Raw genomic sequence first — 26,718 nt, 5'->3', positions numbered from 1 at the left:
TCAGAAACTGAACATATATGCGGACATGAATGTGGTTCAATAACTCTCAAATTCCATCACTAACTGGTAAACGTCAGCTGCAGCAATGAGCAGCTGGACTGAAGGCTGATGCAGATTGTAAAAATCCGTTTTGCTACCCTGACAGCCATCGTATGCGAGTGAATCTTTTCATATGCGTTTGCTATGAAGTAGGTTAGATTTTGAGGGAACTACCCCGCTTCAGTAGAAAAACACATTCCCACCTCATAACAGGCAACCCGGAGAAAATTCACAAAGGGAGAAATTTCTGGACTGTCTCTAAAATAAACCCACAGTCTCTGAAAGGAAAAGTACAGGATGATCAGCTGTTTTCCTGTCCCAAGGCAGTCCATCTTACAATTAGAGTCCTATTGTGAGAAGGCCATGACAGAGGCGAGGGACACCTCAGGGTTATGAACAACGATACACTAACTTTCCCTAATTGTGAACTGATGTCAGCTGATGTGTGCTGGTCAGATCAGCATCATTTGTTGGTGTGTTTCCTGCCTCCTCTGAACACCAAAACAGCGGTAATAGGGCATATTTTTCACTGAATGAATCTGCTGTTGCTCCAGTAGGAGATAATTCACCAACACCCTCCAGGAATACCGATCCATTGCTCCACCTCCTCCCCCTCCCTGGGCTTGCCCTCCCCTCCCGGGATAGCAGGGATGGATGGAGGAGATTACTGAACGCTGTCTCATTCAGCGGTTGTATGAGTCATCCTGCTGCATTACTCGTGCTGTTTGGAACCCCCCCACCCCAACCAACCACCCACACACACATACACACACATGCAACACCGCAGAGCCCAGCACAACAAACACAAGCTGCCCTCACCACCTGTGTGCTGAAGCTTCTATCCCGTCTGCTGTTTGGGACGTGTGGGCTCGGGTCAACATCAGCCGTCCTCCTGCAGCTTTAACGCATGCACAGAATCAGCAGAACAGGTGAAAGCTGGGAGTCCATCACGTTGCACGCCGGCATCTGTCCGGCGGATGCAGGGAGCCGTCGGTCCTGCACCAAGAACTGAAGTTAAATCTCAAATGGCAAATGCTTCATCGGATGCTTGTTATGCATAATTCATGAGGTCCTCGTGCCCATTCATCTCGTTTCACTTCAGGACATCCAGGGACAAGTGAATGGAGCGAGGTGACACTTTGAAACTATATTGGGGTACTTCCGCTACTTCTTTTATTTCAGGCTTGTGCGATGAATCTCATGTTAATAGTGGAAGCCAATTAGCAGTCCGGAAATGGCAGCTGTAATGAACACTGCAAACGCTCTCCCAAAAAGATTTAAAGCTTACAGGTGCAGTTAAAGTTTAATTTTGTTAACTCTAATCAGTGGCACACTCACTCCTTCCCCCTTGACGCTGGTGTAAACCCAATTTTAGAACCTCTTATCGGACGTATAACATAGCAAAAGTAAATATTTTCAGTGATTGTGGGTTATTTTTATCTTGGCTGCTCCCAGGCACCATTTCTTTCATCTCTTTTGTACCCCGCCTTCTTCATTTCTCTCAGTATCTCCCTCTCTCATCACTTCTTTTCTCTCAGTGATATGTATGGGTGGTTGTAAAATAATATGTTTATTTGCTGAGACGGAGAGCTTGTTAAACACCAGATAAGAGCAGCTCCATGAAGTGCTGTGTCAGCCGCTCCAGATAAATCTGCTTGAAAAATGAATCTACTGTAATCATTCTACACTCTTTTTTTTCTCCCAACAGGATTTCGACGGGGAGATGCAACATGACGCGAGGTTAGCCTCTTCCACTCTCACACCCTCTCTCTGCCTCATTCTGCCACTTTTTCCATCACTCCCATAATCCCTCCTTTCTCCCTCAAACACCTCCTCCTGCTCCATTCAGTTCTCTGCTCCCTCTCTCTCTCCCTCTCTCTCTCCCTCTCTCTCTGCATGCTCCCTCGCTCTGCCGACCAGCCTGTCTCCAGTCAGAATTAGAGGAGGCTTTTAAATGCATGCTGCTTTGAGGGGGGATGCACAGCCACATGAATGTTGTGAGCTCATCTGCAGAAAATGAGGCGAAAGGCATTTAAACGGTAAGACTGTGGGGCAGGTGATGGCTTTCATTTGCTGTTATTTATTTCTACTGCTTGGTCACACTTAGACATACAGAGACATGTGAGATGATGCTGTCAGTGCTCTTCTGTAGTGTTCCATGTATTTCTGCCCATGTGTTGCATCGCGTGAAGGCTCGGTGAGTTGACAGCTGCCTCTTAGCTACGCGCTTGGAGAATACAAGTGGTGCTTTCTGGCATAGTAAAATTGCAGCAGAGCGAGGTTTAGTGAAATTAAACCAGTCTTCAGGGGTATTTTTTCCATTTGTCATTGTCATTCACTGAGAAGTTGGACAGACAGAATTGAGTCTGGATAGAGGGTTTATATTGATATTGGACCAAGAAGGACGCCTCCATGTTTGCCTTTGAGTCCCAGAAGTAAATCAGGAAGTTTTCCAGCATAGGTTGCCTTTAGGGTCATCCACAGTCGTCGCATCAGCGTATCATGACCGCATCATCGAGAAGTGAGTTGCTCTTTCCTCCAGGGTTAACCTGCAGCCAGTGTGGACACATTGATTTCTGCAAATGATCGCATCTTCTTGTTACATAATTAAAACCAACAGCTCCTCAGATAAGGGGCCTTCTAGAGGGGAAACTTAACACTTTGAAGTGAGTTTGAAACTCGCCGCTCAATGAGCTTTAATTAATCTGAGGGAATAAATACAACTGATTTTGCCTTTTGCCACAGCGATGTTGTGTTTTTAATGTGGCTGTATGTATCATTCCCTCAGGGTGAAACGGGGTGCTGCACTCGGCAGAGGTGATATTAATTTAAAAATACTAAACACAATGGACCAGAATTAATATAAAATTCATAAACTGGTCGCTTTAGTAACAAAATACCACCAAAAAACTTAAGCAAATGTGACCTTGCTTTATCGCTTTTTTCTGAAATACAAATCTATATCAATGGAAACCCTGAATGTTATCCACCTGCAACCCAAATGAAACCTGCATTTAACTTTCTATTTAATTTAGATTGCCTTTCACTGAAGTACTAGAAAATCGAAATCTTTATGCAAGACGAGCCTTGAAAGGAAAGAAATCAGGAGTGTGCGCAGGATATATGGACCTGAATAAACTTTTTTAGAAGCACTTTTTTAGAAGTTTGAAAAACATCCAGGGTTTGTTTGACCACTTTAAACGCGCAGCCAGAGCAGCAGAGCTTTAATTTGTGTGACCCAAGTGCACAGAGCGAATGTACGGGTTTATTAATGAGCGCGAAAACAGCCGTACTCTCTTCATTTCACTCTCTGCGACTTTTAATTAGCTCTCTACAAATGTTTCAGCTTACCTCCCTCAGCTCTACGCTGTGATCCTGCAGCAGCCTGGGGGATAAAACACTCACCCACTGAGAGTTACCCGGTCTTTGGGGAATATCCCCAAAGAGGCTTTGTCAGTTCATCTTAAGCTGTGCACGTATATCATCCAAAAGCACATGCAGCACTGTAAGGAGGTTTGCTTCAGGTTAGCCTGGAGCAGATTGCCACCCCTGTGCGCTCTCATCCTCCTGCCTAATTATATTTGAGATTCTGAATCATGCAGAAGCCAGTTGTTTAGAAGGATCCTGTAGCCACTTGAAGTCCTTCATGGGGAAACGCCTGGCAGCGTATACAACAATTTGATTTGCACGTGCATACATCATTTCTGATTCTAAATCAGACCCCTGGAGCCTTGAGACCACTGTCTCCTTGTCCAATCTCTCAGCACCTCAGGGCCATAAATGGCACACCTGTCCATCACCCAGCACATACAATACATGGTTCTGTCAAGGCCAACTAGACAGGCCAAGCAGCTTAAGCCCGTGCTGTAGACCCATGGGGTCCATTTACTGCATGCAAAACTATCAACGTGGTGTTTGAATGCCACACACAGACCACGGAGTTTTAGCTCGTGACTCAGTTGTGTTTCTATTGGCCACAATAAATTATTTTCAGGGTTTTTTTGATAAAGCCGCTTCCTCATATTAGTCTATTTACCAACATGTCTGTTTTGTGTTAAGAGGCAGAGGCCTCGTCTAAATACACAGCAATCTTACAGACTGCAACAAACTCTAGTTACCGCACTCATTCCATCTTAGTAAATACTTGATTGTGCAAAGGAAAGGCCGTGCACGCTACCCTATCTTCAGCCTACACATGCAAAGGGCTCACCCACCTGTCCTGAGGCTTAATGCATGGTGGATCTTCAGATGCTCAATTTGCGCTGTGATGATAACGAGAAAAAGGCTCAAAGGGGAAAAGTGAAGGAGTCTGTCTTCAAAGGTGAAATTTAGTTGTCATGCTCTTTGTAGCTCTTTGTACTCCGGCGCGGTCGGGCTGAGCTACTGTACAACCTGTACGCGCTTTAAAAGGAGCAGGTCTCTTTCATTTGGATTCAATAGCTTGCAGTAACACAAAGTGAAAAACAATTCAGATATTGATCCAAACCCTGCAATGTTGGCAAAATTATACACAAGGTAGCCCTGTACCATCCCTTTCTGCATCACATTTGCTGATATTTTACAATAATTGCCCCCACTACATGTAATTTTACCCAACAGAATTTCCCTCATGATTAATTTATGATGACCTCACACATAATGCTGGCCTCTAACCTGGACCCTGACCTTTCTCCACACAAACACACTCACTAGCTTCCACTGTATTAATAACCTCTTTCCACCACGGTTGCTTAGATAAAGACATAGAGCATATGCACATATAGATAAAGATCAGCTCTCAGGAGATCAACACCGGATTTAACATGATCATTTCCAATCTGGAAGAAAAAGTAATCACGCTTATTCTCTCTCATTAAATAAGAATATACATAGACTCTCAACAAGCAAAAACCACTGGGAGACTAAATCAGGCCGAGAGTATAAAAGATAACGTACATCGGCGTGTCTGTTTCTTTTCACTTGATATTCTTACATCCAGCAGGAGGGTCGCCCACATGACCCTGGCTCTGCTCAAGGTTTCTTCCTGGTGAAAGGAAGGCTTTTTTTAGCCACCATTTCATGACTGGAGGTCAGGCTCTAGATTTCTCTAAAGCGCCAGGAGACAATTCTGATTGTAACAGATGCTAAATAACTAATGTTTGAATGTAATTGAGCTGAATTCAAATGCCAAGTTGCCAGGGTGACATAGTAATATGAGAACACATATTGAATTTCACAATATATCTGTAGCTTTCTATTTGTTATCTATCGTCATTAGTTTAGCTGGTTTATAATCATAATCCAATTTGAAATGATATTGATTATCCATCCATGTTGTGATGTTATGAGTAAAGCTACTTAAGAAATCCATAACCCAGAATGCCATAGTAAGGAGGCATATGTGCAGGAGCCCCGTTTTAGTTCAGGGAATCATATACAGCAATTAGCACAAGGTTATCTATGTGCAAACTCTGCAATAAAATATAAAAATCCAGCAAACACGTATTGTATACACGTTGCAATAACTTGAAAGAAAACACACATGTCTCATGGTGGAGATTTCATGTGTGTGTAAATATGTATTTTAGCCTGTTTCAAAGGTTGTGCAGAGATGAAAAAGAAGCCATAATGTCGTTTATGTCAGAATAGATGTTCTGCTCTGAGTCCTTTAGACCAGACAGCAGGTCCATTTTAAAGGGACTTGTCAAGTAAATGGATGGATTTTTGACTGCTAGTGTGAAAAGAGCTTGTTTGGAGCTGTCAGTAAATTTGAGTTTTGTCATTGTTCTGTAGGATTTTAATGTATAAGGACAGAAAAGTGGGGAAATAAGTATTTCCAGAATACAACTAAAATGGTCTTTTTTCAAACTTGCAGAAACAGAATTCTTTACTCAACTCAGTGAATTAAAAAGGAAACACTGATCTGGAGCCACGTCTCAGGGGCATAAAAAACATCCCAAAAAAATTCCTGGTGGGTTTAGTTTTAGATTTGGATAGCAATTGTTCTTGGACTTTAATTGCCGAACTGTCATTGATGGAATAAAAGAACAGAAGCAAGACAAAGTCAGTGTTTCTGCCTCCGGCAAATCTCATGGTGTCACAGTGTATGAGTTGGATTTCCTCACCAAAAAGAATGAAAAAACCTGAGCCCATCCCAGAACACGCTGGAGTTTATTAAACCACACCATCCACAAAGTCGCATTTGACATGCAAACTCAGCAGATTTCCCTTGAATAAATGCAGTGTTTCCACTGCACACTTGTCTCCGGCCATTACAGACCTGTTAGCCCCGTGTTACGTGCTTGTCGGTGCCAGGTGCTAATGCAGTCGGCCCAAAGGTGCGCTGCATAAAGAGCTTTCGATTGGACTGTGAGTAGCTGTGAGCTGCCAGTGCTGCTGGGAAGTCAGCCTACGTTGACAACAGTGGGTCACCGACAAGGCAGCGATCGACTTGAAATGTAAAGTGCGTCCTAAAGCTTCCCCGGTGTTTTAGCTCGGCCCGTTACCGCGTGACATCGAGATAAAATGGGTTTTATGACACTTATCTTAAATGCAGTCAGAAGTGGAACGGCGGCTCGCTCGCTGTCAACTTTAATTGGTGCAAGAACTCACATCATGTTTTATGTTTTGAATGGAATCTGGTGTGTGCTTTACATCGACGATACTGTTTATTCATTCCTGACTAATGCGCTGTGATTGATTCTGACGGGGCCGGTCTGCTTCTGAGCCGTGAATTATTTAAACAAGCTATCTTCAAACTGCATTTAAACACCTGTAGCAGCCGTCTCATTACATTAAGGACCTCACTGTCACTGATACGCTCAGCATGTGTAATGTAAGCGCGTCCTCCCCTGTGGGAGTTCTATGCCAGACCCCCTGATGTGATCTCGTGTGATCAGGACTCGTGCAAATTATTTCTACAGAGTCTCAAAGCCGAGTGAACAGCGATGTTTCCGATGCTAAATATCTAAGCAAATGCGGCCACTTTTCCGCCGGTGCTAACAAAATCGCACTGATATGAGTGACGTGCCGTTTAAAACACCTAGAATACATAAAGGAACCGGAGGGATTCATAGCGCAGCAGGAGGAAGCTACTCATTATCAGTTAATTTATCCCCAGGAGCTTCTCTTTGTGAAAACAGAAGAAAGCCGGGCAGGAAATTCAAGAACCAGAAGCTCTGTTTCAACTGAACAAATTCCCGATTACAGCTCCACGTGCGACGCTCTCATAATATTTGATTCGCAAAATAAAACCCCAACAGGTTTCAAAGGTCTGCTTTAGTTTGAGGATAAAGAGAAAGTTCTTCCAGCTTCTGATATGTAAATGGAAAATCAGGCGAGTGATAAACAGCACAGCGCGGTTGCGGAGTTTTTCTCGGGGCTGCAGAATGTGTCGACTCGTCACCATCGGTGCTCTGGTGGTTTAATCCACAGAGCTGTTCTTCTGGCCGCCGGTACTGGAGCGTGCACAGGAGACCGCTGTGTTTCTGGAGTCTTGCGTCAGAAGAAACACGAGCTGCAACCAAAGTGGGAGAGATCTCGCCAGAGAAAACTACTTTCACTAGGAAAGATTGTTGTGGAGTGATCGCTGCTCACGTTTGGTGTCACAGCTGCGGTTACCGGCGTTCACTGAAGGCACCATTGCAGCTCCTGCATCCAGGCCAAGTTTCATGGTCTGAACCAGATGAGTCATCTGTCCAAGTCACCATTTGTTAGCACGGGATCCTCATTATTAGCACCATTACGGACCCACATACTGGTTTTGTGGGCCGGAGCAACAGGTTATTTTAATTTGTTTAGACTTCTTGCAACACGTCATTGCCAGGGTAATGGCAACAAACGTGACGGCGGCTAAAACAATAGAAGCAGCCCCTCCAGACCAATGAAGGCGTGACGGTTTGTTCCTCGGCAAAATGCACTTAAATCACAGGAGGGATGTGCTGTGGCCGTTAGAGCTTAATATCCTCTTTTTGTTACTGTTAATCGCTCCACCTTGCTCACCTCTCGCGGCTCATTACAAGTAAATCAACCTGCAGGCACCATAAAGGCTCCCCATATAGATTCAAGATAAATGCTTGGTAGTTGTGACCTTTAGTTGGTTTTACATTAGGCCTCTAATCTAAAGTGCGGTGGCTGTTGGAGCCATTAGTGGGAAATGACTGGGGGGCAGATTTAAAGATGGAAACTGCAGGGACGACCATCTGCTGTTTGCATTGTCTGATCATTATGAGATGATGCCCCTCGAGGAATTATTTAGTTGATCACTGTCAGAGAGCACTCCGAGGAGGAAAGTGTGCTTGATTTATATATCTTGGCTATTTTGAGATTCCCTGGCAGCAGCGAGCATTTCACAATATTCTCCGAGGACTCGAGAACTGAGGATACTTCCTTCCTTCATGTGGATGGTGTTTACTTTGCCAAACAACACCTAAGGCACCAAGATCTGTTGTTTGTTCCCCCCCGGGGGGGAGTGGAATGATGCAGTGAGGGTAGTAGCACTTCATTTGCTCTGCAGGGAAGTTTGTGTTTGTGTGAATTCATTCTATAACGCGTGCATTTCCGAACCAATTCAGAAACTATTTCTGCCGCCTTTTGTCACTTCCTCGCTCCCACTGTTACGCGCTGATAAGATGGTGGTGGCGGCGGCCGTAGTTTCCAGAAACCGCCATTGTTTTCTCAACCACTGTTGAGGGAGATTAAAAATAATAAGTAGTGTCGCTATTAGAAATGTCGCCGGGCAACAAAGGATTCATTCTAGTTAGTTGCTGAACTGCTAGCCTGGTAATCTGCTGCACCCAATAAAAGCCTTGGAAACCTCTACTTCATTTATGCTACAAATAAATTCTAAATTGGGCATTAAAGGTGTCACATGATGTTGTGTGAGGTCTTCATTATAGTTACAGGGAAAACTGCAGTACATGCAGCTGCTTACATTCACAAAAAAATGCCCTGCACGGGCCTCTCCAGTGGAGGGCTTTTAGAAGAATTAAACTGCAGGCAAACATTCATTAATTAAACATGCAATGTTATGAGGTCAACGATATACATATGGACTGTAGTGAGTACAGTAGAACCTAATTGGGAAGATGGACGAGCGCTCACTGGCTGCAGATTTATGCTTGTGCATAGGCTTTACGCTGAGCCATATGTTGTCGCTGATGCAGCACGTCCTGGTAAAAGCCTTTCCCGCCGCTATGTCCGTGCACTCTGACTTTGGGGTGACCTGAACAAGCCGACCAATCAGAGAGGTCAATGTTGCCGCCCCCATAATTACATTTTTGACATTAGCCCCAGGGTGGGTTGGGAGAGTTGCAGGTGCGTCATGGCCCCAGTTTAGGTTATAAGTTAGCTGGCAAAGCAAAGCTAATTACTATGATTGCCCCCTGGTGGTGGTCTAGGTCTAGACCTTTGGCACTCAGATGGGATCATACTTGGTTTGATCTAAAAGTGTAAGCAGCTCATAGACTAAGGTCCAGATTCTATTGTAAATATCAGCTGATATTTGCACCGAAACACAACCTTCCGAGTGTTGAAATATGTTTGTCAAGAAGCAGAGAAAGCTAAGTATGACAGACTGGGCTAGCGGCTGTGATTATAGCAAATACTCAGTTGTTTGTTTTCTTAATAGCCCATCCATTTTTCAGGATCACCCAGTTTCTTGGTTTATGTCACTTCACTCTGATTGTTACCTAATGGCCACTTGATATCAACCACCGTAATGTGGCTGCACGAGCAAAGACGTAAAAATGGAAAGGTTTATTCTGAAATTTCATCTTCGCTGGTGGCAGGTTATTAACTTCTTACAGCGCACGAGACGTGAGTTCAGTCCGCCGGACTGTAGAGCAACGATGAACGATGGAAATGGAAACACACACATTTATCATAACACTGATTTATTGAGGCATAACCTCTTTGGTCAGACGGTCAATAGCTGGCTATTCCACAGGGGCCCGGCACTTTATGGTGGCTACATTCAGTTGCCCCCAACAAGCAGGAGGAATGTTTGATGGAAAATACCGTTTGAATGAAATGAAATTCATCTTTATACAGCCAGAGTTGATGGCAGGGGTTTATTTGAATCACTCATAGGGGCACACAGTTACAAATGTACATATTTCAGGTTACAGAATTACAGCAAAGACATTTCTAGCTCCTTGTTTCTCTGTTTTTCCGCTTCTGCCGCTTGGACACCGTGATCAGCACTTGCTAAATCAGTGGGACTCTTTTTCTCTGCTCTCTTGCCAGGGTCATCACAGATAGCCAACTCCTATCTGTCTCCCCAGGCAAGACTTAACGCTTTGACTGTGGGTTTGTGGTTCGAGTTCAGACTCGGCTTCCACGTTCAGCCGACCGGCAGCAGCAACTGTAGACACATGTGAGCCAAGGCAGAGAGAAAAATATGAAAAAGATCTATATTGGCAAAACTGCCCTCAAAACACAGAGAAACGGTTGCAAACACCCCAAAAGAAGGTAAGAAAAGGAGGGTCTTTGCACATTTGTGTCAGCCTCATTACGGGAGGATCAGTTTCATACATATTAATACATGGGAATGAAATCTCTCCAGGATTTCAATTCCATTAAAACCCCATTAAAACATCCATTCATTCCCATTTATCATGGTCACATTTCTGACCACGCATCAGCAGACAGCGCTGCATTTTACCAACATCTGAATGCTGAGAGAACATTGGAAAACTTTGAACACTAATCACTGGCTGTAAAATCAAATTTAACGTTAAATAATAATGAACCCAACGCAGATTTCACGCAGCTTACTGGGCAAGACACAGAAAGACTGGTCAGATTTTGTCACAATGGGGCAACACTGAAAAGAAATCTGGTTGAACTGCCCAAGACTAAAGCGGAAATTCGAACCTTCATTACACACGTGGACGCTGCGAGATTAGCAACATGCCACTTGAGAACATATAGAACATACTGCTGATAAGAACTGCTTATACCAAAGCTTTAACATAGAACTTGCTTGATGAAGGTTTAATCTTTGGAGATCTTTAGCCAAGTCTCCAGATGTTAAAGGTAGTCTGTTGCCCTGGCTGTGTTAAAGCAGCGCTATCTTTAAGCCTTTCTGAGGGTGCCACCTCTTTTCCTCTTCCTTAACTGCCAGTTCCCTAATTGAAGCTCTCAGCCATGTGAACTCGGAGCTGCACTCATTCCGCCTGCTGGTTGGCAGCGCGGAGCCATCGAATCTCTCCGAGAGCCAAGCATCCATCAGTCTGGCGAGATGCTAAATCCCCCGGAGCGCACGCTGCCCCTGCTCCTCATTTATTACCGCATCCATTCCCTCGGTTTGTGCTGTCACTGTGTTTTCATCTTCCGCACTCGCAGCAGCCCAGAAACTGCTCTGTGTTGGGCCAAGTCGCTGCCGTTGGGTGGTGCTGAAGGAATTCTCACGTTCTTTTAGCCTCTTTCAAAGCACAACGTCACGGCTCATTCTATATTTTCAGCTCTATTTTTCCCGTGGAGGAGGGCAATCATTTCCTTATGCTTTCAGGGATTCAGTATGAATGATGGAATTTACCATCACATTGATGGGAGCTACTTTCCCATCAATGCTTGAATCCCTGTGAATGGAAAATGATTAGTATTCCTATTCCATCTGTCTGCTCTTCCATCAGACACGCCACCTCCCACCCTGCCTGACTTGTCTCACTTCTTACACCTCACCCTTCCTCCTCCTCCCACACATAAACACATATACAATCCTTGCTTTCTTCTGCCTTTCCATGAATCAGAGAAACTTTGACATTGTGTCTGACCAGGTCTCCTCAAATCTTGTTTTCTGAACCCTCCCCCTCTCCGCACGTTCAGCTCTTTCCACGACCACAAGGATGACCTCCGTAAGCGCCTCTCCTACACCACCCACAAGCTAGAGATGGTGGAGATGGAGTTCGATTCCACTCGGCAATACCTGGAGACAGAGCTGCGCCGGGCCCAGGAGGAACTGGAGAAATTTACAGAGAAACTACGCAGGTGTGTCACACGGCACTCGACACCTGCAAATCTTTTTTGCCTCGACTCACACAAATGCAACATTAACCTGTGGTGATCACGTAGTGGTGTGAATCATCTGCAGCTGAGGTGACTCTGGGGTTAACTCAGTCTTACAAAGCTGTATGTGCTTCTTACTAGGGGCGTGTTGCCATGGTAACATAGGTTATCTGTCCAGGAGGAGGTTAAAATAGGAGAAAAAAGAATTTCTCTTTCTGATCTTTCATTCTTGGGCAATCAATATGACGTCCTGTACATCTGCTTTTAGGTCTCTTTTTCAGCCTTCACTCCTCCATCGATTGGGTTAAAGGGGCCATAAATGCACTCTTACCAATGCGCGCACAATGCTAATACAAAATCTGATTCTGAAAGGAAACACGAGCAGCAGGTAAACAAATAGTCCCCCTGAACCTCACTAATGCACCCAAAGATCCATCAACGAGCAGCACTGACAGGATGAAGTGAAGGGTATGAGGAAATAAAACAAAAGACAGACAGGAGATATAAATCGATAAACTGCCTTATGTTAGTATTCAGCTCAGACTCGAGGCGCTGGGTCTGCGTTTGCATGGTTACTCGTGTTTTATCGGCTTTCAAGGTTTATTTTCCTTGGAACAACTCGCTTGGGCTGATTGAATGTATCACCGACTCATTTTGATGCTTTCAACCAGCCTTTTTCCCACAAATCTGACGATTGTCCACCAGCACCCCAAGCTCAGAGTTCGCTACCTCTCGTCTACATGCACGTGGAGACGGCCCCGCTGCACGTCAGACACCATCAAATGTTCGCTCACGCTGATCTGTATGTTGTGCAGGATCCAGAGCAGTTATGCGGCTCTTCAGAGGATCAACCAGGATCTGGAGGACAAAATGCACAGAACGGTAAGAAGCAGTCGCAACATTTCAGCCTAAAGACAAAGGACTTGTTTTGATAACCTTCACATGAATTATGAATAATGGGGGGCGGGGGAGGGGGGTGCAAAATCCTGATAGCGTCTGCAGGGTTGAAGAGTCTCTCTATAAAGATGCGTGAAGGTCGACAGGGTTTTCGAAACGCTCGTGCTCGTACACACATATGCACACACACACACACACACGCTCGGGGAAATGCAGCTCCTGACCCAGAACTCGCCCTAGACTTGTAACAAAAAATCCAGCAGTTACCCAGGAAACCACTCGAGAGTTCCTTATATGAACTCGCCTTTATTTCACAGTTATTATAGCGGCAACTGACGGCCAAAGTTCACTAATAAGAAAAAGTTATTGTTTCGGCAGCAACTTCTATTTTTCCTTTACTGTCCCACGGTCGAAGGAGTAATGAAGGTTATGATCCAAATTAAACAGATGTGGGAGAAGACCCGAACAGATGCGACAGCCAGAAGTCAGAGCAGATGAATTTGAAGTGCTTCTGATGATATTCTCTTGAATCTCTAAAACCTCTTCAACATAAGCGCTCCGGAGGTTCTCCTGAGACTCGTGTCACAAGTTATCTTCACATTTGCCTGCTCGCACATGCAGCGCGCAGCAGGGGAGCACGGGCGTGGGCAGAGCAGTGTCAACCAAATCTGCAGCCGTTCCTCAGAACTATTTCACTGCCAGAGGAGCTCGAGAATGCAGATTATTTTAAAAGCATTAATTATCCAAATGTTTTAAAGAAAAAACACATTTGTGGCTCAGCATCAAAAACTAGTTTTGAACATAATTTTAAGGGGGCGGAATTGCATATCAATAAACTCATTAATGAATAGGCAAACCGTCTGAAGCGTTTCTAATGCAGCATTAATCCTAAATGAGCTGATGTTGTTATGGACGACAAAAAAGCCTTAAAAAGAATTGTTCCAAGTTAACGTAGAATGACATCACGTCTGAGGAGATGATGCGGGAGCGATGGCAGCATTTACACTGCTCCCACTGTGTCGTGTCTGGACAGAAGAATTCTACTGTAATCGATGCGAAGGCGCCTGTTCAGCGGCACAACTGCTCTCATCTCTCTCAAAGCAATTACGTGATCAAAGACAGCCAGAGCAATCAATGTCCACAGTGATTGGTCTTACCTGCCACGGATTCCAGTTAGAAAACCATTATAGCTGCTGGAGTCACCTCGGCGGCAGCTGTCCAGTCGCTTCAGTCTGAATAGTGGTTTTCTCCCTCGCATCCTTCAGAACCTTCATGATTCATCAGGGAATCAGGCAGTGTATCATAACAGCATCTGAGGTTTGGTCTGAAAACACCCAAAGTAGCTGCAATATTGGACAAAAAGTCCATATTGACCCGTGTCAGACTGAATATTGAGAAATCGCCATCGCTCCACTCGAGCTCCTTTAAAGTTCTCACATGATGGTTCCGTCTACAAGGTCACCATCGTGGTTTAACGGACGAGTGACTCAATCGGATTCAAGCACAGTTCAAAAATGGTCGAGAAACCTTTGGATTTGTGCTGCTGTGCTCAGGAATTAGATCTCTCGCAAACTTTTATTCGATTTCCTACCAACCCTGCGTGGCTACAGATGACACGTTGCAGTCAACAACTTAGATTATCTGGGCGAATCTTTCCGTTGTCTTGTGTGTGCGACTGCGCCACATCTCGGTAGCCTTGGATTACCGACACCCACTGACATCTGTACATCTGTTGGGCCTGCTTACGGCGGGTCAAGCCATCATACCCCAGCGGGTCGCTCCTCCTCTACAGTCACACCCATCACATAAAAAAGAGAATGTCATTTTTAAGGATTTGTCTGTCGAGTGGAGGGCTTCGGTGTAACAATTATGTCTCCCTGACAGGAGACATTTTTGTCCCATTGGAATTGCCGTTTCTTTTGATGTCATGTCATGCCAAGAGATTTCAAGAGGGAGGTGTGTTTCTTTTGTAAAAGACAGTTCAGGCAGGCGGCAACCGACGTGGCGCCAATGGAAACAGACACGTAATTAAAAGTTCGGAGCGGCCCGATCTGACACGGTCAAGTGGAAAGCGTCGGCGCATAAAACTACTTCATATAGAGCCAGGAAAGAGCAGCTGGAAGGACTGGCAGATGCACATTGTGATGACAGTGGAGTAATTGTGCTCGGTACGCACACCAGAAACGGAAGATTGCTTTAATATGCGCACCGCCTGCAATTGAAAGTGTTTCAGCGGATGAGATTACACATCGTCCCTCTGTAGAATGTGGAAATTTACAGGAGAAGATGTGTTAAAAACATTTTTAAGACCAAACCTAACTTGACACCGCTGGCAGGTTTAAGGATATTGTATAGGTATTTTCCTTATATATAGTCCATAGTTTTAAAGGAGCTGTCTATGGTGCTGAAAGTCTGTCGTCAGCGTTCCTCAGGGTCGATTTTCAGCCACCCTGAAACTGTCTGGAAGTCAAAAAGCTTTACTCAAATGCCCCCCCTCACTAGGTGAATCTTACCTCTAAGTGCTAGACCTTTTGCTGATCTTGGATGTGTCCCAGCTGGCAAATGTAAAGAAATACAATCTTTGTTAATGTAACACGATCGGGGGGGAACACAAAGCTGCAAATCCAGAACACTTTAAGATACATTTTGACTGATAATCCTAATTACCTTTCATATGTACATGATAGTTTGCTGAAAGGTTTGATCAATAGAATGATCGATGACGAAAGCTTCTGTCCCAACGGCTGCGTTTTTGTCTCCTGTGTCCTAAATCCATATATATTCATTTATCATCTGTCACGGCCATTCAGAGTTATTTATGTGTTTATTAATGAAACACAGGCTCAGACTAATCTCTGGGGTCTCTAATCACCTCCTTGTTGGCAGGATAGTTTAGCATGACTGATGCAATCAAATTGTTTATTGCAAAGAGAGGAAACAATGGACACTGATGTCAGTATGGAGAGAATGAACATTAGCGCTAATCAATGTGTTTGTTTTAGTCGCCTGCGGTTGATCACTCAAATCTGAGAGCAATTATTTTGTTTCGAGCGCTCAGATTCCCCCCAAAGAACATGCAAACAGCAACAGCCTGGCTTCGCCTATGCTTGAAAATGCTCAGTAGGAACAACAATTGTTTTGCTTCTGCTCATATTTGCCTGGCAAATCCATTTTGATCATCCTAAAAGTTGATTTGATGAAAGACTTTCAATATGATATTTCTTTTGAAACCTGCCTTTTTTGGTACATTTTTGCAGCTGATCCGCAGTTCTAGTGGAGGTTTAGTCTTCAGTCATAAACAGGCTTGAGGATAGCTCAGACAGGACATGAGTGGGAGGCGAGCGACCTCACATATACAGCTTTATTAAACACGCGGCTTTAAAAAGAGAACAAAAAAACAGGAAAAACCCTTTACTCCACTCTCACTTCTTTCTTTTGTCCCTCGGCTGAAAAATAAGATGTTATTTCAACCGGAGCAAGGTCTGTTGCACCGGTCTCCGGTAATAGTGCCCGTCGTGGGATTTGCGCTTTGTTGGTTGGTCGGCAAACATAACTAAAGGAGGTAAGAGAACATTCAGCTAAAATCCTTCCTCTGGACAGAAAACTAGGCTAGTCACAGGAAAATGACAGTTTGCACACTGTACATTTAAACGGCTCAAATAAGCTCAGATGATTGGCTCTGGTTTATTTGGTCCTTTACTTCCGACTGTCAGACCAGTAGATTTTCCGTTACTACTAGAATCCACATATTTTATTTAAGGATGATGAGGAGGAGGCCAGCTGGCAGCTCCTGACCTGCACTGTGCTGAAAAATATAATCCAGTGGTCCAACATACAATATTGAGCACTATTGGTACCGAGCAATGGTGACAGCTTGTACAGTAAACACCCAATTGATCACCGTGCACAGCCGTGACCTGCTGACCTCAACCTTTGAATTTAGAGCTATGATCCTGTGTCCCACACTGCAAACATAATAATCCATCAGATGACACCACACCCCCCTCTATCATTTATCTACCTCCAATGTACAAGTGAGACTAATGTTAGTAGAATCTGTCAACACTGAGGGTGAGCAAAGATATTTATTTAGAAGTAACAAAGATTTGGGCTAGATTGCAACAGGCTAGCACTTCAGATGGCAAAACTGACAGGACCTGTTGCTAAAAAACTGAATTTCATACCTTCATGTGGTATACAAGTTTCACAAAACCTTTTTGAAAAGCCTTATTTTCAGTTTTGACCTTGACTCCTACAATTAATGAACATGGATGACGTTTAAAAAGGGCCAAGCTCCTCTGAAATGTAAACTAAAAAAGCTGAATATCAACACATTTCCCAAGAATTAGAGTAGCAGACACCAAACGCTAATAGTTCTACTGCACATTCATCAATGTGACTGTATGATTGCTGTTATTATTTAGATTGTTTTAATGTGGAACTATTGCATATCCAGGCTCTAATTTGTTCACCAAAGGCATCTGCATTTTTGAAATATTAACAGAAATCCAGAGTAATGAGAAAGTCTGATCCGGACAGCAGATTAATGAGACCCTGACGAAATTGAATTTCGATATCAACTGTGGCCCCAGTGCTTAAGCTGACATTAATTGCCACCTATTAGATTGGCTGTGCACCCCTGTATTTCTGAACAATCACCAGCATTGAGAGATTAAAAGGGAGAAGGGTGGGAGGCCAAGTGAGTGCTCAGAGTGTATCATTTGTCAGCTGGTGCAGTGTGACAGATTTGCAATTACTTTTGTGCGTGTGTTTCTGTCTGTGTGTGTGTGTGTGTGTGTGTGTGTGTGTGTGTGTGTGTCCATGCATGGTAGAGAAAAGCCAACAAAGAGAGGAGCAATATTAGAATACTGACAACACAACAGCGGCGTCGATATCCAATGAAGACGCCGGGGCTATGAAATGAAGCGGTAGCATCGGCGCAACAGTCGGGTTCCTGTATTCTCGTCACACTCGCGCACACAGATGTGTTTAATGAAACGCCACAGGAACGTGATAAGAAACAGCACAGAACACATGGAGAACAGAGTGCTTTAATCCTCACGTCCCCATTCCCAACTGGTCAAATAATGAAGATTGATTAGACTGGAAAGCAGTTATTTTGATTTTCTTTTTTCTTTTTTTGACAGCGTTCACTGAGGATAGATTGGGTCTGTCTTTGCCCGCTATTATTTTTCCTCCTGTTTTTAGCTCCCAGAGTAATTGATATGATATGAATGCTGGCAACTTTAATCTTCTTTTAATTAAGACCTGCTGTTGGCACTGGCTGCATACTGACGGCAGCCCGGGCCACTCGTGCTCTCAATTTTCCTCCTCTCCCTGTGTCATCTTGCTCTCTTCCCTCCAACTTTGCCTCCCTCATATTCCTCTCTACTTTTTCCTATAACCCTTTACAAGATTGTCCTCTTTTCTGTATGACAGTCCCACCACCATGAAGAGGAAAAGAGAGCCCTCCGGGGAGAAATCATCGTCCTCAACAACCACCTCATGGAGGCGAAGATCACCATCAATAAGCTCAGAGAGGACAACGTGAGTGTCCACAACTGCCTGGTCTGGTACAGGCTGCCACAAATCTGAACTTTCACAGTGTGAGGAGACATCCTCGGATGCTTTCAGACCAGTAAATTAAAGATTAGATATTCTGGGTGTGAGAGGAGTCTCGGGGTTGCTGCTCCCACTCCTTCAACTGTTCAAATTTTTAGATTCTGGTTTGTTTAAGCGCTTCGGTAAACCACCGCCCAAAAAGTCCTGGATATCTGGGCGCCAGTGGGACACGGCAGAGTTCATGCTCAGCCACCGGGTATTTTAGGACGATTATACCGAAGTGCACAGGCAACCTCAGGGGCTTCTGAAATCTCGGGGCCAGGGCTGTGTGGAGCAGGGGGAAATTATGCAATGAAATGTCTCCTTTTTCTTTGAAGTGATTTCACTGATTTGTCTGCAGGGGAGCCTCCGGGATGGGTTCGATTTTTCTCTCTTTGGTCTGTGGCAGGTTCTATCACTGATAAGCTAAAGAGCATTTTGCCAATCCTCTCAGATTTGGGCGAGCAGATCGGACTCAGGGTTCTTTTAGGAGGGGGTGGAGATTTGGTCCCTGCACAGAGAGCAGCCAGGCACGGACGTCCTGCCAAGAATCAAAGCTTCTAATACATGCTGAAATATGAATCCCTTTTATATAAAATGAGCAGAGTCCAGAATAAAGACAAAACAGCTATTTAAAGAACTTTTGAGTCATAAATATGGAATTTTCATGTAAATCAACATAAAGAGCAAAGTCTCTTTCAGTATTTATACAATAAATTTACTCCATAACCTTCAGCACATACTAACATAACACAGGGCTAAAGGGTTTAGTCAAACTACGGGGTGCCCACATAACCCTTGGCAACAAAGAATCTTCATGACTTTTAAAGCTTTCGCTGGTAACTGGTGGGGGGGTGGGGGCCATCAAAGAAAAATCCTTTGATGCTGTGCAAAGCATTGTCAGGGTTTGTGAGGGGAGGATGCGGCGCAGCCACGACTGACCTTTATGCGCAGAATGATTGCACACAGGCAGGAGGTGAGAACGGGAGCTTAACCATCACACACGCCTTGAGAAACAAACGTGCCAGTAGAATACCCTCACTCTGCCCTGAAGTTTAAGTAATAACCGAAACACAATTCATCATAGAGAGGCCAGAAAGAGAGCGGATAAATAATGCACAAGGTCCCCAGGCTGGAAGGTGCAGATAACTCCATGCCGCATTCATGCACTCGAATAAAATTAGGCCGTTCTGGGAAGATAAAAAGCTGTATTACAAATGAAAAATGTGTCAACTCTGTCAAAATGAAAAATGCATGCTAACTAATTAAAACCTAGATGAGCTTTAATAGATGAATTTCTTTCTTAGATCTGATGGGTCACTAAATCAGAAGCAAAAGGCAAATTTTCCAGTAGACTGCAGCTAATAGAATAAATGCCCTTTAATGTATAATTCATGTTATTAAATGTTTAAGACAGTTTGTTACTGTGTGAACAATAACTGCTTTATAAATGCCATATTTTACATTTGTGCTATATTGCAACATTACATAATTTCTCTTCTTACCGATTCTCAAAATAATGTAAATATATAACAAAGATGAAACTGTGTTGAGGCTGCTGCTTATTGTGATTCCTGCTTTTTCCAGGACCTTTACAGGAAAGACTGCAACCTGGCAGCACAACTGCTGCAGTGCTCCAAATCTCACTACAGAGCACACAAGATGTCTGAGGTAAGCGCTGAAATACTACTGACCTGCCCACTGTGACCTTTACTCATTCAGCAGAACGTGCACAGTGAAGACTGGAGGAGTACTGTTAGACAGGTCATATAAAAGAGCCAAAAATACTCCATGGATTATACTTAATAGAGTTTGAATACTTAAAAATTTAAACCCTGTCAATAACTGAGCAAACCGCTACAAAATGTTGCATCAAACGCAACAAACGCTTCTCTGTTTTTTATTCACCAGTCCAATGTTAGCTGCATACACTACTTGCCACCATGGGTTGTGGTTAATTAACTCTGCCCAGCAGCACGTGAACAATGCTGCGCTTTCCTTGGCTCTTGAACTAACTGGCTTCAGCTTCATTCTGCTGCTGTTATCTAATCGAGGCCTGAAAGACTGCACAATTACAGAACGTTAAATCCGCCCTTTTTATAATTGGAAACTGTATATGTGCTGGGCACAAAAGCAAAGCTGAACATCCTCTGTGGGGAGACTCGACATGTGAGAGGAGGCACATTACTAACAGAGCCTTAATTAAAATATTGGGAAAAAAAAAAAAAAACAGGAAAATCCACTCTAAATGTGGAACCTTGGTGGAAAAGTAGTTTTTAGAGAGCAGCTAGAAATTGCTGGAAAGACTAAAATAATAGGTGCTAGTTCCTTCCTGCAGCAGTAAACTACTTATTCTAATAATATGAGCAAGATCTTTTTACCGTCATGGAATAAAGTGGGGAAAAAGTGTGTCTGTTAATTAAGATTCGCCTAGATATGTGCCACTACTGAGCTAGCTTACTCACAGCACAGTGTGTACATTATCTTGGGCCCCCCACCTCATCCTCACCTACTTTCCATCACTATTCCCCCTGGGAGAGGCAGTAGACGCTAAAAATAGACCTACTTTAAAAATGCAGGTTATTTTATGCCGAGGCAAGCTTCTATTTCTTAACAAAGCCAAGTCGGTATTTTTATCTTTTTTTCTATCCCCAGCTGGAAGCCCAGGGCGGCGGTTTAATTTGAATCTAAGCCGTCCCCTGTGGAACTGATATGTGTTTGATGATAGACAGAATAAAGAGGCTGCGAGTTAAAAGACAGAGGGCGAGGGAATGAGAGATTTTTTTTCAGTGCAAAGGCACAACAGAAAGATGAAACAAAGAAGAAAGAGAGGAGAAAAGGGAGAACTCTGAGCAGAAAGAACAGTTCCTGCTGACCCTGACCGCTTTTAATAGGCACAAAGTACCTGTCTGAAAGTAACGGGGAACAGTCATATTAGGAGCTGACAATTCTCTGTGTGATGGGATGATAGAATGAGACCAAGAGAAAAAAAAGCCAATGTCGTCTACCCAATCAAACTTCCTTTTTTACTACCTCCCCAAGAGATTTTAAAAAATAAACACTCATAGGGAAAAAAACCAGACTTCTTTTTGGATCAAAAATGGTAAGCAACATTTTTGTGACAAAATATGAAGCCCTTTGGTAAGAAGAAGCAAATCTAAAGCCAGTGAAGTCTGGGAAACGATCAATTCCATTTTGATGCCCCCTTGACATCGTTTAGAGGCAGGTTCCCTGCAGTATAAGTCACATTATCGATTTCCTGCTGCCCGTAGCATCGAGGAGATCTCACCATCTTTGAGCTCTAACTCATCTTTGAAGTTAAATTGGCAGGAAGGTGGGATTTTCTGCCATTTTATGCTTCTGCACTGGAAGCCTGTGGAGATCCTCAAAAAAGGTGTTAAAATAAAAGCATTTTAGCAGATTTAACAGTCTTTCTTGGTGTACTTATTTTGGATCTGCCTTGGTGTCTCTCCTCTAGCTACCAAGGGATTTTCAGGAACGCCTTAGTTGCCACATGGAGAAGCAGGGTAGGGGAAGTGGGACCACCATGGCCATGTGCCACTCCAACTACGCTGACGCTATACCAACGGCCATAATTGCAAAAGTCCTGGAAAAGCCTGAACCCGGAAGCAGTTGCCCCGTGACACGCTCCCCAAGCCCGCTGCCACAGGACAGTGACTTTCTTGCGGAGACAGGAAATTCCGATCTGAACCGCCGCTCTTCGTACAAGACGTCTGACCTGTACTGCAGTGATACGGCGCTTTACTGCCCCGAGCGTTGGCAGGACTCGGAGCGCAGGCAAAGCGTCGATTTCCACGGGACCAGTCTACTCCAGCTGCACGCACAAAACTCCACTGACAGCAACCCAGAAGAAGAGGCCTACCACTCGGCTGCTTTTTCCCATGAGTCTCCATCCACCTTCCACCAGCAGGATGAGTTTGGCACTGGGAGCCTCCGTGCCTCCAGCTCCTACTCCAGCTTTAGCCTCGCTTCGGATGACAAGGGGGGAGTTGGCGCCAGTTGTGGTCGCACTGCCAGCGGCAATTTGTCTTCTTCGCACCAGTGTCTCTATATGGATTGGAGAGATGAGGGATGCGCGGACAACGGAAACAAAAACATCCCTTATAATAAAGAGAGCCTAAACTTTCCCAAATCTCTCAGCATCCAGCACATGGTCCCACCCCGGAGCCCGCAGAACAGCAGCTCACCAGCGTACACAAGGACAGCTTCAAGCTTCAGCGAATCATACCAGTCCGGCACACCTCGTCTGTCCTCCTCTCGCAGCATGGGCTCCACGACCGGGCTGAGCCAGGCCCACAGAGGAATTCCAGAAAGACCAAGTGACAACCAAGTCTCAGAGGATGACCTAAGTAGCCGCTGGAGACAGCTGAGCGTGGAAGATGTCAACACGTTCTCATCTTCCTACCGCGACATCGCGGGGCGAGTCTCTCCCTACAGTTTCTCTGAGTGCCACTTCGCCATGGCCCCATCCCAGAAGGTCAAAAGTTCCCTCTACCGCAGCTTACAAGAAGGAGATGACGTCTTCCACAGCCACATGCTGGACCAGCGCTTCGTGGGTTCCGTTTCTCCTGGCCACATTTCAAAACCTCTTGAGCATCGGAAGCAAGAGGCAACTTCTGTGTTGTATCGAGCCAAGAACGACAGTCAAGACTCCGAGTGCAGTCTGTTCCTCTCAGGGAGCTCTAAAGAGAAGGACAGCGGTGGGATCGCAGCTGCGGCAGGCGACTCCATGAGGGACTACGTAAACCTGAGCGTCGACAGCTCTGCCGAGTCCTTACACCAAAGCTCACTAGAAGCCTCAAGTCTTCAGCACTACCCCAGTCCAAGGCCGGCTGTGCGGCCTCGCCCGAGCTCCAGCTCTGCTCTCAACGTTGGCCCCGCACTCCCCAAGAAGACTTCCGCAAGATACCAAAAATTTGGCAGCACGGGACTGACAAGAAAGGACAGCCTGACAAAGGCACAGCTGTACGGCACCCTGCTGAACTGAGCCGACGGACAGAGATACTTTTACGTTATGCATGGTGACAATTACTACTGTTAAGTACCTAATTGTATGTCTTAAAAGTTCCCTGGAGCACATTCTTTATGTGATGGGGGTGTTGTTTTATGTATCTCTTAGCCAAGGCATGTTTAATGCAGACCGCAACACTTTTTCTATGATATGTTACACATCACGGTGTAGCTACAGTACCCAAGGCCAGCTATTCAGACTATTAATGGCAGTAATGACACTCATAAACATACTGTGATATTTCCTTATTTTGTCATCAAGCACTGTTAGTAAAACCAGCAAAAGCCCATTAACTACAGCTCTATTGTACAGAAAAGACACTGTATGTAAAGGACGCTAATGGGCTGATGTATGGTTCCGTATTTATATGAATCTAAGCTGATGGGAATTCAATGTTTATTTGTGGGGGGGGGGAAGCTGTTTTAGAGGGCTAACCACATTTAGACAGGACAAATATACCCAACACTGCTCACAAAACAAGTGGTTTTATTATTGTTGACAACTGGCCATCTATTATATATAAAAATATAAGTATTTTAATCACATGGTATAGAATAGGTATGAGATCATACTATAACAGTGCCAACAGATATGATTTTTAGGTACCTATAAAACATATAATTCAACACAAGCAGACTTTTTAAAAACTTAGCTTGGATTTTTCTTATTTTTATATCAGAAGCAGATTTGGGACATGACGTGACACCACAGCATTTTTAATTTGGGGTGGGGTGGGGGGGATTGCCTTAAACTAGTTGAGAGCTCTGCTTTAACGCATGGATGTTTTCTCTGCTCTGTTGTTGTAAACTGTAAGCCGTAGTCTCCGTCGCTTCACATGTAACACACAGCAGTTTCTTAGACGACGGGGTTAACGCCGCTTGATTTCCAGCATCGACCTTCATTGAAATAAATTAGGATGATGTATTAGGTGCATTAATCATGTGGAAAAATATCCGTTCTTCTAGTTTTGTAGCAACAAAGATCACTAGGAAATTCTCCAGGATGGCTGGAACAGAACCAAACAACTCACTGAGATGAAGGTAGACGTTTCTCTTGACAGCCACTGTGTTCTTCTGAAACCAGCATGACCAATTAAGCTATTTTAGAAGAAATTGTGAAATTTGACTGTCTGCGTAAATATGTTGGTGAAAAGACCTTGTCGATAAGAGGGGTTTTTTTCTGCTCCCCTCCTATAATACAATGGTTTACGCTCACAAGTACACATGAGGACAAAGCGACAGTGCTCAGACGTGTGCATGACCTCTTCCATGATACATTTTGAAGGCTTTCTTCCTGCCTCTGTGGGTGAGTCGATCTGAAAAGGCTGGTGAATAAGTTACATCTCCATTTGTCTGGAAGGTCGCGCTGATGCCTTTCATATTCCTGCATATTTCTGGTTTCAGGCTGTTTTTCTAAGATTTGCAAGCTGCTCTTCTCCCCTCTGGCCTTGTCATGAAGGTAGAACTGCACCCACACAGGCCGCAAAAGATTTTTCAATCGTAATCTTTTGTACAGTGTGTCCAAATTGATTTAGAATGAAATTTATCCACTGTATATACGACCGAGAAAATGTAGAATTGTTGGCGAAATATGTAGAGACATGAAGATAGGTAGGCACTGCGTACAAGTGATATTACACTATGACTATTTTTTATCCGCTTTACTTTATATTTATGGAATGTTTTGACCCTGGATGAAAATGCTGAAGCGTTTCTGTCCTGTCCTACCTCCAGGTCTCTTCCAGGTACAGGCCGGCAGTCCAAATGTCAACATGCTTGTCTCTGGTGCATGGTTATATATTTTTGCTGTATGTTTATTTATTTAATAAAGACGTGTGTTGGGAAATATGCCAAGGTTTATTTACGTCATTTATTTCAAGGATATTTCCAAAATGTCACAGCTTCCTCCGCTGGTGGATCCAGTTGATTGTAATTTTTTTTTGTCTTTTCTGTCATTTGGTATCTCTATTGTTTCATGTTTGTATTAAGGTATTAGAGTTTTCTTCTTGGGTTTTTAAGATCTGTTGCACTGGTTGATAAGCATCTGTGTGCACTTCAGTGTCAAGGTTTTGAAAGAACCTGGCAATGCCTTGACAGATGTCTGCATATTTTGGTTTAGTTTCCACCATTCAGCCTCACTCTTTGATTCTCTAAGCTGTCAGCGTGAAAGAAAATCTTTCATCGGCGCCAGAAAGAACAAAAAGGCATGGAGAAAAACGATGTGCATGCAGAAACTGGAGGGGAAAATATAAAAAAATATAAAATATAAAAATCCCAAAAGACATATGATTTCTTTTTTCATTTTGTTTGCAAAAAAAAAACTTTATGTTGGAGGGCAAAGCTGAATATAATGCACAGGGAGAAACACTGCCATTACACCTCCCACCGCTTTAGATAAAACTCATAACAATATGTCCCACTTATTCAAAACTGCCAATAAAGCTACTTTACTCTCGGGCAGCAAAACTTTGCGATTTCAACAACTATTTAAGTTAACATGCTTAGAGGGAATGCCAAATCCGAGTGTGCAGGAAGGGATCTGTGATCAGTTGACTTCCAGCATCTCTGCCGAGGGTTTACGGTCTTATGCTAAGAGATTATCTGAGATAGTCTTGAATATGCACCAGTTTTTGCAGTGCAAATCTGCTTATTCGGCGAGGGCGGTTAGTGCCAGACCTTGATCTCTCCGGCCCAGTCGCAGGTGGCTGCAGTGGCGGGGAGGACGGGATGCTGGGACACACACAAGCAGGCCTGTCTGTGGGCGTGGAGGGTGTGCAGCAAATGAGCATTGTGGTAATTATAGAAGTAAGCAGAGCCGGTGGAGCTTCCTGAGGCCAGGATGCCTCCATCCAGGGAAAACTGGCACCGTACCGCATATCCCTCCACCTGGAACAAGGTTACAGGCTTCAGTCACGACGCATTAACCTTCCGCCGAGAGTGATGTTAGCATTAGCATAATAAAATGTCAGCGCAATAACCGAATTGCCGTTTAGTTGATTGCAGACCTCTGGAGCCTAAATGTTGTGGGCATGTGATCACAAAGAAGCTGAGTCAGTCATTGAGAAAGCGTGATGTCGGCATATCTGTCGAGTTTACTCTGCATTTTGGGGTGATGGTCTAAATTTGGGTCGAAAGAATAGGGGAAATTCTCTTTGGACTTTT

The 26,718-nt window shown here is 44.2% G+C and overlaps 2 protein-coding genes across 7 annotated transcripts in view; one reads left to right on the top strand and one right to left on the bottom strand.

Moving 5' to 3' along the window:
• The first annotated feature begins 867 nt into the window (after nucleotides 1-867).
• LOC130513210 (brain-enriched guanylate kinase-associated protein) lies at nucleotides 868-25,406 on the top strand. Of its 5 annotated transcripts, XM_057011896.1 has the most exons (7): nucleotides 868-968; nucleotides 1,748-1,779; nucleotides 11,848-12,009; nucleotides 12,843-12,909; nucleotides 18,364-18,471; nucleotides 20,113-20,196; nucleotides 22,004-25,406. In XM_057011896.1, the coding sequence occupies exons 2-7, from the start codon at nucleotides 1,763-1,765 to the stop codon at nucleotides 23,531-23,533; spliced, it is 1,968 nt and encodes a 655-aa protein (XP_056867876.1). In that variant the 5' UTR covers nucleotides 868-968; nucleotides 1,748-1,762; the 3' UTR covers nucleotides 23,534-25,406. The 5 variants fall into 5 exon arrangements, with proteins under 5 accessions (XP_056867876.1, XP_056867878.1, XP_056867875.1 ...); XM_057011898.1 differs by lacking the exon at nucleotides 868-968 and having other exon boundaries at nucleotides 1,744-1,779; XM_057011895.1 differs by lacking the exons at nucleotides 868-968; nucleotides 1,748-1,779 and adding an exon at nucleotides 1,965-2,078.
• wdr25 (WD repeat domain 25) overlaps nucleotides 9,895-26,718 on the bottom strand; it is a 29,228-nt gene continuing 12,404 nt past the window's right edge. Inside the window, exons 7-9 of one of the 2 annotated variants that reach the window (XR_008946649.1) lie at nucleotides 26,233-26,442; nucleotides 14,082-15,479; nucleotides 9,895-12,885 (exon numbers count right to left, since the gene is read on the bottom strand). Coding sequence is in view for 1 of the 2 variants with exons in the window: in XM_057011904.1 (XP_056867884.1) it covers nucleotides 26,221-26,442 (222 nt within the window). In the remaining variant the exon portion in view is untranslated. Of the gene's footprint in view, nucleotides 12,886-14,081; nucleotides 15,480-24,023; nucleotides 26,443-26,718 lie in introns of those variants that run through there. The other variant, XM_057011904.1, reaches the window with a different exon arrangement.

This window comes from Takifugu flavidus, chromosome 16, assembly GCF_003711565.1.
Source record: "Takifugu flavidus isolate HTHZ2018 chromosome 16, ASM371156v2, whole genome shotgun sequence".
Lineage (NCBI taxonomy): Eukaryota > Metazoa > Chordata > Actinopteri > Tetraodontiformes > Tetraodontidae > Takifugu > Takifugu flavidus.
This window is presented reverse-complemented; position numbering and strand designations above follow the sequence as displayed.

What these genes read in the sequence shown, in the direction of transcription:
- LOC130513210 (XM_057011894.1), top strand. Translation starts at nt 10,418, where the DNA reads ATGAAAAAGATCTATATTGGCAAAACTGCCCTCAAAACACAGAGAAAC. An exon ending in TTTACAGAGAAACTACGCAG is followed by an intron (nt 12,010 to 12,842) that starts GTGTGTCACACG and finishes TATGTTGTGCAG; the next exon opens with GATCCAGAGCAGTTATGCGG. An exon ending in GAGCACACAAGATGTCTGAG is followed by an intron (nt 20,197 to 22,003) that starts GTAAGCGCTGAA and finishes TCTCTCCTCTAG; the next exon opens with CTACCAAGGGATTTTCAGGA.